General features: G+C 47.7%; 1 protein-coding gene across 1 annotated transcript in view; it reads left to right on the top strand.

Annotated features, from left to right (window-relative positions):
- LOC120978913 (cytochrome P450 2D14-like) overlaps nt 1-17,640 on the top strand; it is a 168,128-nt gene that overhangs the window by 37,269 nt on the left and 113,219 nt on the right. Inside the window, exon 4 of the mRNA XM_040407343.1 lies at nt 4,386-4,543. Within this exon, the coding sequence (XP_040263277.1) occupies nt 4,386-4,543 (158 nt within the window). The remainder of the gene's footprint in view (nt 1-4,385; nt 4,544-17,640) is intronic.

The raw sequence follows: 17,640 nt of genomic DNA, 5'->3' as shown, positions 1-17,640 counted from the left end.
TCCATGAATAAGCCGATAAATTTCATAGTTCAGTTAGAATTTAAATAGTCCTCCTCATCATGCTTTTCACATTTTGACATCATGAGACCAAGAGGACACCTAACAATTGATCAACAGTACCCTGCCATTGCGAGACTTCAAGCAGGATGTTCTCAGATGGAAATGGCTACGGAGCTTAGAGTGTCACAGAGTGTCAACAGCAGGTTGCAACAGAGAGACTGGAAGAGTCACAGAAAGGCATTGAAGCGGACGTCCTTTGGCCACATCCCACACTGATGACTGCTTCATTGTGAACAATGACTTGGGGAACTGGATGATGAAGTCATCAGAGTGGTCTGTGTGCTAGACGACCTGCAATGGTACCTGACCACAGGCGTCATTGTCTTGCATGGGCCAGGGAGCATCTGCAACGGGCGGCTTCCCCCCAGGGCCATTTAAGTGGACAGTGGTAGTACCCAGGTGTAGGAATGGCTGAGTGGTATAAGGCACCTTATGATACCAGGAGGACTGCTATATAATTAACAGAAGTTTGCCCTATAATATCAGATGGGCAATTATCTAATGAAACCTGCAACAATTGATCATCTATCCTGAGTCCCCTGATGAACCAGTTTTTACAATTACTGGGGAAACGCGTCGGGACAAACTGCTAAGAAGGGACGAACATCTGCAATGAGCCGGGGCATGGTACGGTTACGCGGACGCCAAAATATGCAGTGGGTCCGGATATGGGTATAGAAGTCTATAGTTTTTGTTCGTGACGCCAATTGCAGCGTGCACAGGGTACAGTCTCAGGGCCCTTTAAGGTGTTGCAACTCACGTACCAGGTGAGGAATGCCAAAGTGGTATAATGTCTCTGTGTAGTAGTAGGTATAGTGTCAACGGTGTCTCCTACCTGGGTACGGCTGGACTCCTGGATCCTGGCTCACTTGCAATAAATGAGTGTGTTGCTAGTAGGAGTAGTTGAGGGATTTAGTAGCAGTAAATGAGATCCAGACTTGTAATATAATTCAACTTGTCTTTACTGGCTGCAGCTTGAATCCATATGAGATACAGCAATAGCCTTGGGTCCCAGCAGGTATTGGCAATGTATGGCAGGGATCAATATCTCTTCTGCTCCTATCGTGTGCCTGGAGAATATGGCAGGATTCTGTCTTCTGCTCTGTCTATCTTCTGCTGTGTATGGGACTGACTAGCTGAGGAGGAATTTGGCTTCTCCTGGTCTCTGGATGGTACTCACAGTTATGCTCACAGGGAATGGTTTTTCCTGGAGTTCTGGAGGTGCTGCTTGCTTGTCATCAGTTGAGGCTGAAGGCTCAGACTGGGGAAGAAGATCTATGGTCTCAACCGATACAAGATCCTGGTTTGGGATCCCTATTTCTGGGAGCTCCTACTTGCACAGCCTTCCCCTAGCCGGGGTGGCTGGCACACTAACTGTAACTTCCTTCCCTCCCAATGAGGCAGAACATGGGCCAGCCCACTTCTGCTCATAGAGGGGAAGATAAACTGGAATGTACTATTCCAGTTTAGAAATGCTAAACTGTTACTAAGACCCTGGTAACACATTGCTGCCACCTGCTGGTGTACATGGAAATTACAGCAAATACATGTAACAGGCTTAGAAAATGCACATTTGTGACGGATATTAAATAAAATCACATTAGATGACAAGGCACATGTTACCAACAAATAGTAGCGGGGAAAAAGCGTTTAGTAACCCCACTCTGGGGTGTTACACATCTTCAATCCTTACAGGCAGGGTAAAATTAGGCGACAGCGAGGGCTTAGCCACCGAGAGGTGGGGTCGCCCGTTTCGGGGCGGGTGCTCCGCCTGTAGGCAGGGGTACATTGAGGGATGTATTAGGGACTTTGTTCCCCCTCCCCCTCATCTATCCGCGGCCCAGACTTCACCTCTCTTTCACCGTCTGGCCAGGTCCACAATCATCTAACTGTAAGTTGCCGTTATTTTTTATATATCGGACTGTACTATCCTGGACACGTCCAAATATAACGTCCTTGTCTATTCATTTTGACGTAGCCTAACATTCATATTTAGATGGGGTAATATTTTAACCAACGATAGTAAAAGTTATGTTTTAGATGAAAAGTCATTTCTCTCTGTGATATACTGAGTGGTATAGGGTTGCCTACAATGTCCCTTTATGTTGAGTGTCACGGTACTCCTACCTGGATACGGCTGGACCCCAGGCTTTGGCTCTGAAGCAATAAATAGGGGAAATAATTGAGGGATAAAAGAATAACTTGAGTCCAGACCTTAAGATGCAGTTGAAAAGCAGCTTTACTTGGGTAAACTTTTTTCAAAAATGGTTTTCAGGCTTTGTCTTGGTCCCAGCAGACTTTAGCATTAAAATTCTGGCAGGCAAACTCGACTCTGCTACATCTATTGCTCTCAACTCACCTGTACTGATAGGGTGACTGTATAACTTTGCTTCTTCTGTATGCTGCAACTCCTTTCTTTAGTCTGTCTCTAGATTAGGTTATGCCAGGGCACTTTCCTGCTGACTCCTGAGGCTCTAAACTTTGGCCTCCATGACCAGCAGAGCTGAGGGTGCTCTAGCTGGTTTGGCTTGGGCACGTCCAGCAGAGACATGCCCAGCACACCCTCCCTTGGCAGGGAGTAGGCTGGAATTAACTAACTCTGGTCCCCACCCTTCCTGCAGGAAGTGGGACTCACCCACTTCTCCACAGAGGGGGGTTAGAATGGAATGAAAGGTTCCATTCTACCTAACTGTAGCTCTGCCATGTTTGCTGCCACCTGCTGGTGAAACAGGCACATTTCATGATATCATAACAGTTGCAAAACATTGGAAATGCACAGTGTAGTGGACCTGAAATATATACACAAGATCACATTATATTAGCCCATTAGAGATACAGTAGTAATGGAGTGAAGAAGTGGTAATGCCACTCTAGGGCATTACACATCTACATTGGATTAGGAACCAGTGGGCCCCAGTGCCATTCACTAATGAAAGTTGACTCACCCTGAGCAAAAATAATGGCCACCAACGATGTTGGAGACGTCAAGAAGAGCGCTATGCTTCAGCCACTGTTGTCACCAGACGAGCCTTTGTTGGTGGTGGTGTTACAGTGTTTCTATTCCATATAGAACTGCCCTACACTTTGTGAATGGTACAATGACAAGCCCATACTACTTGAATAACATCATCAATCCAGTCCCTCTACATGAAAAACAATCCAGTGCCTCTACATGAAAAACACCGGCCTAATTTCATCTTCATGGACGACAATGCGCCAGCTCATCGAGACTGAGGTAGCTCAAATGGAGTGGCCTGAATTTTCTCCAGACCTGAATCCCATTGAGAACCTATGGGATCAGCTGAGTCGCCATGTAGAGGCTCGTAACTCTGTACCCCAGAACCTCAATGACCTGAGGACTGCCCTTCAAGAAGAGTGGGATGCCATGCCTCAGCAGACAATAAGTTGACTTGAGAACAGCATGAGAAGTCGTTGTCGAGCTGTAATTGATGCTCAAGGCCACATGACATTTTTTTAGACATTGACATTTTTTTGTGGGGGTATACCCACCAGTTTTGTTGGCTTTTGTTTGAGATGAGGAAATCACCATTCCATGCTTCTACTAAAATGCCCTACTTTCATGATATAATATCACCGTAGCGTGAACTTTTTAAGTTTTCCATAAATTTCACTGAACGACTTTGTGAGTAGTGTGTATATATATATATATATATATATATATATATTACAAAATAGGAAAAATGGCAGCACAAGGCAAAAAAAGAAAAAATGGCAAACACGAGGTGCAAGCCCAAAGGGGCCTGACAATGGCTCAAAAATACAATAATGGAAAACAGGCAGCACTCTCAAATAGAAAAAAAAGTAGTTATTCACCCATGCTGGAAGCGCAACGTTTCGGCTCTATACTGGAGCCTTTCTCAAGCATACATAAATATACATACATACATGCATGCATTAACTTGAATTTAATAAACCATCTTCAGGCTGACCTGTCGAATAAATATCTATAACATGGATTGAGAGGCAGATTCCTATAAATAAATTACTGACACAGATGAGGAAATCTGTGCAAATACTCCATGCAGGTGGGTGCCTGTTCTATTGGTGTGCTATATTTCAAGTATATAAAACAATGGAGGATGGAATAGGGATCTGTATTTTGAAGCACTACAGACACTGTGGTCTTATATACTTTAAATATTGCTCTTTACCAGAAAATCTGATTCAAACATTTTTATTTATAAGGAAGATGTAAATGTAAACCCATGTTACCTAATTATAGAAATTTCTAAACATGTATATGTGATAAAGCGTATATACTGTAGACCTTTATTTATCTGAAGCCATTACTGTGTTCTCTGCAGATCCGTTCGATCCACGATTCCTCATAAACAATGCTGTTAGTAATGTTATCTGCTCCATTGCATTTGGAAATCGGTTTGAGTATGATGATGCGAAATTCCAACATCTTTTACGTCTGTTTGAAACAGCCTTGAAGACAGAATCTGGACTTTTGGCTCAGGTACAATATTTTCAGTTTATTTGAAAATCAATAGTTCAAGCAAGAGAAAACTTTTATAGAAAAATGCCTCTTAGGTACGCTTACCTAGTTCATCTGCTCTGCTACTTAGGCTAGGACTGGCCCACCGGGGAGTCGGTGAAATCCTCAGTGGGCCCCTTGTCTGTCTGCCTATACTAGTCAGCGGCAACCCCAACTGCCTGCTGACAGGCGCTGTTGTAATACACAGCACAGCATTTAACATAGGCACAGTGTGTATGTAGCAAGTAGCCAGATGATCATGCCTGTCATCCAGCTGCTTGTCTTGTATAGCTGGCACAGTGATGCGGAGCAATATTACTCAACAGTGGGCCCGACCTCCTGACCTCTGCTCTCACTACGTACATCCGTCATCCAGCTGACACTGCACGCGGAGAAGGGAGCTCTCCTGCCGCCCCTGTTCCAGAGATGAGCAGAGCCCAGAAGATCAGTGTGGGAGAATGTAATGACAGGGCAGGAGAAGAGAAGCAGGAGGCTCTTTTTAAAATAAAGCTATAAAAGTGTGCTCAGCCAGGCCAGTCCCCAAGTCCCTAAAATAATGGAAGAAAGGGTATTTACTGATAAAAAATAAAAAAAGATCATATTTTTACTGTTCCCCTCTCTGAAAATTACAACTCCCAGCATGCCCTATCAGATGCAAACCTTCAGGACCTGCTGAGAGTTGCAGTTTTCCTCACTGCAAAATGCCATACTCCTAGGCCTATTCACACCATGTATACCATGATAGAAGCTGCTGGCTGTGGCTTCTGCTGCTATATATGTAACGTCCCACTAAATGTTGGTACCCAGAGGTAGGAGTAAATGCTATGTACACGTGTCACGGTTTTCCTACCTGGATATCCGTGGATCCCAGACATGATGTGGTCTGAAGCAGTGCAAAAGGGGTTAGTTGAACTTGGATAGTGGATGAGTAGAATAAATGGAATCCAGACTAGGGCTACAGTAAATGGTTATTTTAGAAATCGAGTATTCTATCGATTATTTTTACGATTAATCGAGTAATCTGAGAAAACATGAATTAATAGACTGTTTTCCTTTATAAAAACTCATCAGACCCCTGCCATCAGTCCCCAACACCCTTCATTCCCCCCTGTGAAATCAGCCCAAGTGCATCAGTTCCCCCCAGTGCCATCAGCTCCACTATCCCCCAGTGCCATCAGCTCCGTTGCCCCAAGTGTCTTCAGGTCTTCCTCACCCCAGTGCCATCAGCTGTCCCCCTAGTGCCATCAGCTGCCCCCTCAGTGCCACCAGCTTCCCCCTGAGTCCTACCAGCTGCCACTTCAGTGCCACCAGCTGCCACCCCAGTGCCATCAGCTGCCACCCCAGTGCCACCAGCTTCCCCCCCAGTTCCATCAGCTGCCCCAAGTGCCACCAGCTGCCCCCCAGTGCCACCAACTTGCCCCCAGTGCCAAATGCTACATCTTGCTCCCAGGTGCCCCCAGCTTGCCCCCCAGTGCCACCAACTTCCCCCTAGCACCACCAGCTTGCCCCAGTGCCAACTGCCACCAGCTTGCACCCAGGAGCCACCAGCTTGCCCCCAATGCCACCAGCTTGCCCCCAGGTGCCACCAGCTTGCTCCCCAGTGCCAACTGCCACCAGCTTGCCCCCCAGTGCCACCAGCTTGCGTCACTAACTGCCCCCCAGTGCCACCATCTCCCCCTCCTAGCCATGTCCCCAGCGACAGTACTTACCTCTCCTGTAGTGGCGCCGCTCCACAGCTCCTCCATCTTATTCTCTGCGCGCTGCACTGACGTCGTGACGTCACACAGCGTTGGGTCATATTGCGCGCTTATGTGCAGTGCAGTGCGCGGGCCGGCGGGTGAGCACGGAGCAGTAAGTAATAGCAAGCGCTTTACTCCTGCTCCGTGGTCACATGACACAAACGAATCCTCGATGCAAAAAATTTGCATCGATGATTTTTTTGTGGCGAATTACTCGATTAAATCGAGTAATCGTTTCAGCCCTAATCCAGACTTTGTAGTAATGTTGAACAGTTGCTTTTACTTGGCATGAATTGGCAATCCAAACAGCTTCCAAACAGTATCTTGGTCATCAGCAGGTATTGGCTTAAAGAGGTTATCCCATCTTAGACAATGGGGGCATATCGCAAGGATATGCCCCCAATGTATTGGCTCAGTCTCGTGAGACTTCTCGCAATAGCTTCATAAATTAATTTTTACTGTAAAAAAACATTTCCCGAACTTGGGTTCGGTTCCAAGTGGTACCAGAAGGTAGGCCAGTCCTTGAGCCTGTCAGCATCTGGTACCATTCATGCCAGCGCTGACGTGTGGAGCTGTAACTATGGTCAAGGACAATATATTTAATTTTATAGCCCACTGGATAAATGTGATTTTTTCCCCAGCACACCATCAATTTGGCCGGGTGATAGCATTGCCACCTCCGCGTTGTAATCATGGGATTTCTGCGCCAATGTCCTCAACTGCCTCCTCATTCTCCATCTTGTCCCCAGCCTCCACTGCAGGCACAGTTCAGAGTGGTCCTCCAGCATACCACCTATGCAAAGCATGGCAATGTCACATGGTTCTGCACCTGGTCAGCCTGGGCGAACTGAGTGACACCGGGAAGGAACTGCTCCGTGTCATCAACCAAGAAATCAAATCCTGGTTGTCTCCTCAAATGGAGATAGGAACCATGGTCACCAATAACGGGAAGAACATTCTGTTACGCTGCGTCAGGGCAGGCTGACCCATGCGCCCTGCATGGCGCACTTTTTAAATCTACCGATCACCCGAGCACAATGGAAGTCAATGGGAAAACCCGAGCATTAAACCAGGCACCCCCTGCTCGGGTTCATAGTAAAAGGTCAGAAATTGATGGAAACACCATTGAAATGATTCGGGAACGGCATGGGGAGGATGTCTGGATGCATCTTGGACTCCCAGGTCGCTGCTGGGAATGATGTTGTCCGAGTAGTACGCCACTTTTACAGACTGACAATAATACGCACCAAACCGAAGATAAAATCGATTTTAGAGGAAAAATTGTTAGGAAACATTCTTTTCTGTATATTTACTTGTATATAAAGTAAATAAAAAATTACAAGGAAGAAGCACTCCGATACAACCTGTATATCACATAAAAATGTAAAACATTTTGTGGGCGAGGGCCTGCTGCCAAGCTGACGATCTAAAACATTATGGGCGAGGGCCTGCTGCCGAGCTGACCATCTAAAAAAAATTGTGGGCGAGGGCCTGATGCCGGGCTGACCATCTAAACATTTAGGGGTGAGGGTCTGCTGCTGAGCTGAGCCTGACCCTCTAAAACATTATGGTTGAGGGCCTGCTGGTGACCCTTAAAAACATTATGGGTGAGGGCCTGCTGGTGACCCTCTAAAACATTATGGGTGAGGGCCCGCTGCTGAGCTGACCCTCTAAAACATTAGGAGAGAGCGCAGCCTAATAAGCATGTTGATATGATGGAGGAGGAGGATGAGAAATGGGAGATTGAACCATATACCCTTTTTAGTGGTGGAAGGGGTGCATGGGAATACAGTGTATTCAATACACCATAAAAGCCACATTTAGAGTGCCTTTATGTTCAGCCGCTTTCCTCTGGTGGACTAGAGAAGTCAGGGGCATTCCAGGCCTTCTTCATTTTTATAAACCAGTCAGCATTTTCAGCTGACAGGCGGATGCGCTTATCAGTTATTATACCCCCAGCAGCACTAAATACCCACTCTAACAAAACGCTGGCGGCGGGGCAGGCCAGAACCTCCAAGGAGTAGAGCACCAGTTCGTGCCACGTTTCCAGCTTGGACACCCAATAGTTGTAAGGCACACAGGGACCACTGAGGACACTGACACGGTCTGCTATGTACTCCTTCACCATCTTCCAAAAATGTTCCCTCCTTGTGACATTAGGCCACACATCAGGTTGAGAGTGCTGGCGGGGTGTCATAAAACTTTCCCAGCCCTTGGAGAGTGTTGCCCTGCCTCTGTTGAAACTGTGGTGTGTTCCCCTCGTCTCCACTCCTCGGTTGGCCAAGAAAGTACAGACTCTGCAGCCAGCGTTGTCAGCTGCAAATTTTTTGAGCAAATTTTTCCACAAGGACCTTCTGGTATTGCTCCATTTTGCTTGTCCTCTCCACCACAGGAATGAGAGATGAGAAGTTCTCTTTGTAGCGGGGGTCGAGAAGGGTGAACAACCAGTAATTGGTGTTGGCCAAAATGCGTGCAACATGAGAGTCACGGGAAAGGCAGCCTAACATAAAGTCAGCCATGTGTGACAGAGTCCCAACAGACAAGACTTCGCTGTCCTCATCAGGAGGATGACTCTCAATCTCCTCATCCTCTTCCTCCCATCTACCCATCCACGCTGAACAGATGGAATAAAACTTCCATGGGTACTACCCTCTGTAGCGGAGGCAACCGTCTCCTGCTCCTCCTCCTCCTCATCATCCGATTTGAGTTGAGAAGATGAACTGAGGGTGGTCTGGCTATCACCATGTGTACTTTCTTCCCCCATTTCCACCTCTTCCACATGCAAACCATCAACCTTAATTGTGAGCAGCGAGCATTTGAGTAGACACAGAAGTGGGATGGTTACGCTGATAATAGCGTTATCGCTGCTCACCATCTGTGTTGATTCCTCAAAGTTGTGTAAAACCTCACAGAGGTCAGACATCAATGCCCACTCGTCGCTTTTGAAGAGCGGAAGCTGACTGACAAGGCGACGACCATGTTGCAGCTGGTATTCCACAACTGCCCTCTGCTGCTCACAAAGCGTGGTGAACATGTGGAAAGTGGAGTTCCAGCGCGTGCTCACATCGCACAACAGTTGGTGAGCTGGCAATTGCAAGCGCTGCTGCAGCGTTGCCAGACCGTTGGAAGCTGTCGATGACTTGTGGAAATGGGCACACACGCGGCGCACCTTCACTAGTAGCTCGGGCAAATTGGGGTAGGTTTTGAGAAACCGCTGAACCACTAGGTTAAACACGTGGGCTAGGCATGGTATGTGTGTGAGCTTGCCGAGCTCCAAAGCAGCCACCAAGTTACGGCCATTATCAGACACAACCATGCATGGTTCTAGGTTGAGTGGCGAGAGCCACAGCTCAGTCTGGTCCCTTATCCCCTGCCACAGCTCTGTGGCGTTGTGCTGTTTGTCACCTAAGCAGATCAGTTTAAGCATGACCTGTTGCATCTTTCCCACTGCTGTGCTACACTGCTTCCACCTACTGACTGATGTCTGACTGGTGCTGCAAGATGATAATTCAGAGGTGGAAGTGGAGGAGGCGGAGGAGAAGGGGGGTTGCAGCCACTAACGTAGGTGGTGGCAGAAACCCTGATGGAAGTAGGGCTCGCAATCCTTGGCGTCAGTAGCACCTGTGCCATCCCACGGTACGACTCTCTCCCGGCCTCCACAACGTTCAGCCAGTGTGCCGTCAGGGAAATGTAGCGTCACTGGCCAAAAGCACTTGTCCATGTGTCAGTCGTTAAGTGGACCTTACCAATAACTGTGTTGGTCAGGGCACAGGTGATATTACGGGACACATGCTGGTGTAAGGCTGGGACTGCACACTGTGAAAAATATTGGTGGCTGGGGACTGAGTACCGCAGGACAGCCGCCGCCATCAGAATGCGGAAAGCCTCAGTGTCCACAAGCCTAAATTGCAACATTTCCAGGGTCAGCAATTTGGAAAGGTTCGCATTTAGTGCTATGGTCGATGGGTGGGTGGCTGGGTATTTGCGCTTTTGTTCAAAGGCCTGGGGTATAAACATCTGTACGCTGCGCTGGAACACAGAAGTGGATGTGCTAGCTGATGGTGCTTGCGACGGTCCAGGTGCAAGGCGGGAGGCATCCGGGTCTGCGTCTTGGACAGGGGATTGGACAGCACGTAAAACAGGGATAGAGGAGGAAGTGGTGTGACACACAGACACTGGTTGTTGACCCAGGCGTTCGGCCCACCCATGTGGCATCATGCTGGTGGTGGTGAGGTTGCTAGTATTCTCTCATTTTTGTAAGGCACAGGTTGTGAATGACAATTCTTTTATCGTCCGTACTTTCCTCAAAAAAGCACCAGACTGCAGAACACCTACCCCATGGCAAGGGAGATTGCCGCAAGGGGGTGCTCCAGGGAACAGTTGCGGGCCTGTTTGGTGTGGCCCGCCATCTCCCTTTTGCCACCCCACTGCCTCTTCCAGACGGTTACGGTGCTGCAGATCCCTCCCCCTCTGTACTCTTGTCCTCGCTCGGCTTGCCACCTTCCCAGGTTGGGTCAGTGACTTCATCGTCCAGCACCTTCTCTTCCACTTCCTCACTCTAAAAGCAATGAAGTCAAACGGACCGCGCTGCTGTACACCAATATGAATCTCCTCGTCAATCACAACAGGCTATTTTTAATCAGACATTGAAAACACCATCCAGCTCTCCAGAAAAGCATCTCTCCTCTTCCAGACTCTCCTATAGGGATCAAAGATTCGCCACAATAGTGAATTATTGCTAGACTTCGTAAATATAAAAAGGGTTTATTCTACTTACAAACACATCCTTGTTAAAAGCACATCAAAGTCTTAAAACCGCATGCCCATCCACGCCCGAACCGGGTTTCGGTCTCACGCTTCTTCAGGGGCGACTTCCTCACTCTGGTCATCCTCCTGACTTGTTGACCTAACAACAACCTCAGTTATTGACAACTGTGTCTCATCCTCATCATGAACCTCTTTAGACACTAATTGCGGTTGACTTATTGGCAACTATGTCTCATCTCCATCACCCACCTCGTGAAACACTAATTGCCATTCCCCATCCTCATCTTCTTCCGACTGTGGATGCTCCAGAGTTTGGGAATCAGAGCACAAGATCTCCTGATGTCCATCTTCAAGCGGGCTTGGCGAGAGGTCCAAATTAAGGAATGGCGATGAAAACAGCTCCTCGGAATATCCGAGTGTGGTATCACTTGTTTGCCAAGACTTTCCATGGTGGGTGGAAGGAGTATTAGGGTGAAGATTCTGTTTACCAGACTCCTGGCTACTGAGACTGGACTTTGTGAAAGACAGGGTGGTGCTTAACCGACTGGAAGCATTATCTGCTGCAATCCAACCGACCATCTGGTCGCACTGGTCTGACTTTGAGAGTGGTGTCCTGAGCCGCCCTGCAAACTGGGACATGAAGCTAGGTATCGTGGATAAGTGTGTTTCTTGTGCTCTGGCAGCAGGCACGGCCTCTGCGTGCACCATCAGCAGCACGGCCACTTCCCCGTCCCTTACTGCTCGCCTTGCGCATATTAAATGGTATATAAGCTTGCAAGTATGTCACAGTAGCACAGATTTTGTAAGTGTATGCGCAAATAAAGTACACAGAATGTCACAGATATTTTTAGGCGCACACATTAAACAGGAGGTATAGTGCAAGTAATGTCGCTGTCACCACCGCCTAATAAAAAATTACACTGAATGAATGTCACTGATATTTCGGATGGGCAAACGTTATACAGGAGATGTAGCGCAGGTAATGTCGATGCCACCAGCAGCAAAAAATTTGACTGAATGTCACTGATATTTCGGATACGCAAACGTTATATAGGAGATGTAGCGCAGGTAATGTAACTGTCCGCAGCGGACACCGTCTACAGAAAAAGTACACTGGATGTCACGGATATTTTTAGGCTGCGCACGCGTTAGACAGGAGATGTAGTGCAGATAATATCGCTGTCTGCAGCGGCCAAACAATTGCAAGCTATTTAGCGCAGGTTGTGCTAAAAATATATATTTCTACCAGATACAACTACAGTCTTTAAAAGGACTTTTGGGTCTCTGACAGGTTTTAGCAATTCAGTGCAGGTTGCACAAAAAATATACCGCATTTTTCGCACTATAAGACGCACCGACCCATAAGACGCACCTACTGTAGGTATTTGGGGAGGAAAATAAGAAAAAAAATATTTTTAACCAAAAGGTGTGCTTTTGGTGGGTTTGGAACTAATGGTGGTCTGCGGATCGCACTATTACTGGGGATCTGTGGATGGCACTATTATGGGGGATCTGTGAAGGACACTGTTATGGGGGGATCTGTGAAGGACACTATTATGGGGGATCTGGGGATGGCACTGTTATGGGGGATCTGTGGATGATGCACTGTTATGGGGGATCTGTGGATGATGCACTGTTATGGGGGATCTGTGACGGACACTGTTATGGGGGGGATCTGTGAAGGATACTGTTACAGGGGGGGATCTGTGGCTGACACTGTTATGGGGGATCTGTGGATGGCACTGTTATGGGGGATCTGTGGATAGCACTGTTATGGGGGATCTGTGGATAGCACTGTTATGGGGGATCTGTGGATGGCACTGTTATGGGGGATCTGTGGATGGCACTGTTATGGGGGATCTGTGGATGGCACTGTTATATATGTGCCATCCACAGACCCCCCACCCCATAACAGTGCCATCCACAGACCCCCCACCCCATAACAGTGCCATCCACAGACCTCCCAGCCCATAACAGTGCCATCCACAGACCCCCCACCCCGTAACAGTGCCATCCACAGATGTCCCACATAAAACTGTCATCCACAGAATTCCCCCCCCACCGCTCCAGTGCTGCAGTATACAAATATAAAATGTCTCATTCAATTAAAAGTGATTAAACATGCCCCCTCACTCCTAATATTACCGTACACCCTAACAGCTTCTGTACAACACAGCGGCCAATCCCTACACTATCTCTCCCTTCTGCTCTCCAGCTCTCCCTGACAAATACTGAGCCGAACACGTTACATCGGGTGCTATATAGCACCCAATGACGCGTTCCGGCCAGGCAATCACTGTAATGCCAGCAGCCAATATGGCTACGGCATTACAGTGAATGGCAGTACTCACCTGCACGTTTATTGGCTGCATAGCAGCCAACAAACATGCAGGGAGGACACTCGAGCATCACGCTCGAGCACACGCGGTATTCGGCCGAACACCGCGATGTGCCAAGGATTGCGATGCTCGAGCCGAACTAGTGTTCGGCTGAGCATGCTCGCCCATCACTAGTAATAACAAGTTTCAAAACCTATCCTTCATGCGGGTAGACGTTTCGCCGACATAAAGTAAGCCAAAAGGCCATTTAAGAATGTAAATTACAAACTTACTGTCGCAAGTATAAAAAAAAACACGTATGGGTATTTGTTCTCCCGTATGAGCATGGGTCAGGTAAGCTCCTCTTATCACACTTGAACAATGATTGCAACCAAGACATGGAAAAGTACCCTGTTTAGATGTAATGCAGACTTGTTGCTACCAATGTCTGCCCGGATAATTTTATCCCTAATATTTTCTGCCCTTTTGTAGCAAATCATGGGCGGACTTTGAAACTTTTCAACTTGTGGATAAGATTTAGCCACAACATTCCGATGTTTATTAATAATCGCTCGTACCTTATTAACCCATAGATGATGTTTGACTATAAATAGGTATTCAGTTTTTTTTTTTGAGTGTTGGCTAAGAAAGAGACATTCATTTTCTCTCTTTGTTGTTTTAATATGTGTGTGGGATATCCTCTAATTCTGAAGTCTGTAATCTCATCCAATCTGGTTTCACACTTTGCGGGTTCACTGACTATGTGTCAAATTCTCTGATACTGGGAATAAGGGATGGATTTTTTGGTAGAAATTGGATGATTACTGGTATATAACAAAAGACTATTGCAATCTATAATTTTTGCATATAGGTCTGTTTTAAATTTTTCCATCTCCTCCCTTAATTACTCAAGAATCAAGAAAAGAAACCTGATACAGATCAAAATGGAACATGAATTGGAGCTCTGGCCATACAGAATTTAAATAAGTCGCAAAGTCAGTGAGGTTTCGAACGTCGCCACGCCATATGTAAAAAACATCATCAATAAATCTGCGCCAAAAACACAATGTTATTGATACAATGAATTAGAATAAATAAAAATCTCCTCAAAATTTGCCATATAACAATTTGCATATGGCGGTATGACGTTCGAACCCATCGCGGTACCGCATCGCTGTTGATAATACGTATCCTGAAATAAAAAGTAATTTTGCTCTAATACTATGGTCAAAAGAGAAAGAAAAAAAATCGCATTCCATGTCTGTATAGGTACTATGTTGTAAAAGACTTTTTACCGCATCAAGTCCCTTTTCATGTGTGATGGATGTGTAAAGACTACACACAGCCATCATCAACTTCCAAAGATGCAATATCATTTAAAAATTGCACAGTGTCCTTAGAATATAAGGGTGCCAATCTAGTTAAAGGGGTTAAAACCTTATAGATATCGTCTTGCATGGGCGAAGGAGCATCCACACTTAACGAGAGACCAGTGGGCCTCAGTGCTGTTCACTGATGAAAGTTGATTCACGCTGAGCTGAAATTATTACCGCCAACGATGCTGGTCAAGGAGAGCGCTATGCATCAGCCACTGTTGTCGCCAGACGAGCCTTTGGTGGTTGTGTTAAAGTGTGGGCACGTGTGTCTATTCAATACAGAACTGCCCTACACTTTGTGAATGGTACAATGACAAGCCCATAGTACTTGAATAACATCATTAATCCAGTCATTGTGCCTCCGCATGAACAACACAGGCCTAATTTAATCTTCATGGATGACAATGCGCCAGCTCATCGAGGTTGCATCATTACGGAACGACTGCTGGAGACTGGGGTACCTCAAATGGAGTGGCCTGCACTTTCTCCAGACCTGAATCCCACTGAAAACAAATGGTAGCAGCTGAGTCGCCGTGTACAAGCTTGTAATTCTGTACCCCAGAACCTAAATGACCTGAGGGCCACTGTTCAAGAAAAGTGAGATGCCATGCCTGAGCAGACAATAAGTCGACTTGTGAGCAGCATGAGACGTCGTTCTTAAGCTATAATTGTGGTCAGGACCTGGCGAATGGAGGACGCCCAACCACCACCCCCCCTACCTAACTGGCCTGAGGTGTGCCTTGGCCTCACTAGGTCGGTATGCCTGGAAAAGGGGGCATACCCTGGATGTGAAAGTTGGATGACTGCCTGAAGAAATGGGCATGGGTGGGCAGGGGATGTCCGAATGTCGACGTGCTGCCTGGGAGAAGTGGACCGCTTAAAACAGGTACAGGTCCCTCCCACAAATCCAGGCTAACCTGCGGCCAGCCTTATCACTTGTGGTCAGGACCTGGCGAATGGAGGACGCCCAACCACCACCCCCCCCTACCTAACTGGCCTGAGGTGTGCCTTGGCCTCACTAGGTTGGTATGCCTGGAAAAGGGGGCAAAAACCCACCAGTGAGGGAAGGATGGCCCCCGTGCTATTCTGCCAACGTACTAAATGCCTGGACCAATTCTGCCAGAGGCTCCGGGATATACCGGACAAAGCACCCTGAGCGCCAGCGCCCCAAGTGCTTGATGATGTGCGCAGGAACTCCATGCTTGGACGCTGCGGATGCCGCACCAATGCGGAAAGAATGCCCCGAGAACTGTGCCGGATTCACTCCAATACTGGCCAACAGGGTACGGATATGCTTGGTGAACTGGCTGGTCGTGAGTGGCTCAACAGGGAATGGTAGCAACGGGTCGGTGGGGCCGTGGAGACTAAGGGCCAGCGCGAGGTTGTCCAAGACTGCTACTGGACACCAGGTGTTTGTGGTCTGGAAGAATTTGACTACATGGCCAAGACCTACCTGCCTGGTTTTATTGTGAGGCAACTGCAAATGGAAGATACTGCCCATCCTGACTAAGTCTCCCTTGCGGAGAGCCACCGCCCCTCGTCTGGCCTGTGTCACCTCACCTGGTCTGAGAAACCCATAAAAGGCCAGGTACATCGCTGCTTTGATCACCAGGCTGGGCAGGGCCCCGAACGGTGACAACGAGAGGACGTCCGACAGACTACGAAATGTGACCCCCGTAATAGGTTGACGGCTCGGCTTGCCCGTGACCTGGCTTTTCTGGATGCCTCTGAGGATGGCCTTAATCGGGTGAGCTGAAAAAATGGAGGGTCTATCTGGCTCTTGAAGTGCCAAAAAATGTTGCACCCCTGCCAAATATAGCCTGACGGTGTTGTAGGATAACGCTAGTACTGAGTGACAGTAAGATATGAAAGCCACCATGTACTTGACCTGACCAGCGTCACCCCTGGGGTATACCGACTGGAAGTCTAAGAAAACTACCCATGCTCGGCGGTATGACTTCAAAGTACTGGTGGACAAAGATTTCGTAATGAGAGAACTGGCAACCACCAACAGAGAGTCTAATCCAAGACCAGCCGCCGCCAGTCCGGTACCGGGGTGCCCACCTCGTCTGCTTCTGGGTTCTGTAAGAAAAAGCGTGCAAAGTCAAAACGGGACAAAGCATCAGCCGCCACATTGCTGACCCCGTCCAGAAACTGGGCATGGAAATGAAACCCCTGATCCAGAGCTATCCAGGTCAACCTACGCATGAAAGACATGATGAGTAGCAATTTGGACCTACCCTTGTTAATGATCTCTGCGGTCGCCATGTTGTCAGTGTGGAAAACCACCGTGTGACCCGACCACCTACGCCCCCAAACTATAGCGGCTGCCACAATAGGATAGATCTCGAACAATGCCGACGTCTGAGAAAACCCCGGCATCTGTAGTACGTGCGAGGGCCATGAGCCGGCGAACCAGTGAGGGCCGAATATGGCCGCGAAACCAATCGAGGCAGCCGCGTCTGAAAATACGTGTGGAGAATCAGAAGTGGCCCTCGGAATAAACATGGAAATGCCATTCCACCCACTAAGAAATCCGTCCCACATGAACAGATCTGCCCGGGCGTTAGTATCAAGATGCACTGATGCGTCCAAATCACTGGTCTGTTGCAGTAAGACTAACAACCTTGAAATGAATGACCTGCCCTGAGGAATGATCCTCATGGCAAAGTTCAACATGCCCAACAGAGACTGCAATTCTCTCTTGGTGCAAACCTGAGACCTGAGCAAGAAACGGACACCTGATTTGATCCTATCAAGTTTGTCTAATGGTAAACTTGCCGACATGGTGCGTGAATCCAGAGAGATCCCCAAGAATGTGACAACCTGCGCAGGCCCTTCCGTTTTGTGGGCAGCCACCGGAATGTTTAACTCCTCGA

Source organism: Bufo bufo, chromosome 9 (genome assembly GCF_905171765.1).
Source record: "Bufo bufo chromosome 9, aBufBuf1.1, whole genome shotgun sequence".
In the NCBI taxonomy this organism is placed as follows: Eukaryota; Metazoa; Chordata; class Amphibia; order Anura; family Bufonidae; genus Bufo; species Bufo bufo.
The sequence above is the reverse complement of the archived record's forward strand: the minus strand, read 5'-3'. Positions and strand labels throughout refer to the sequence as shown.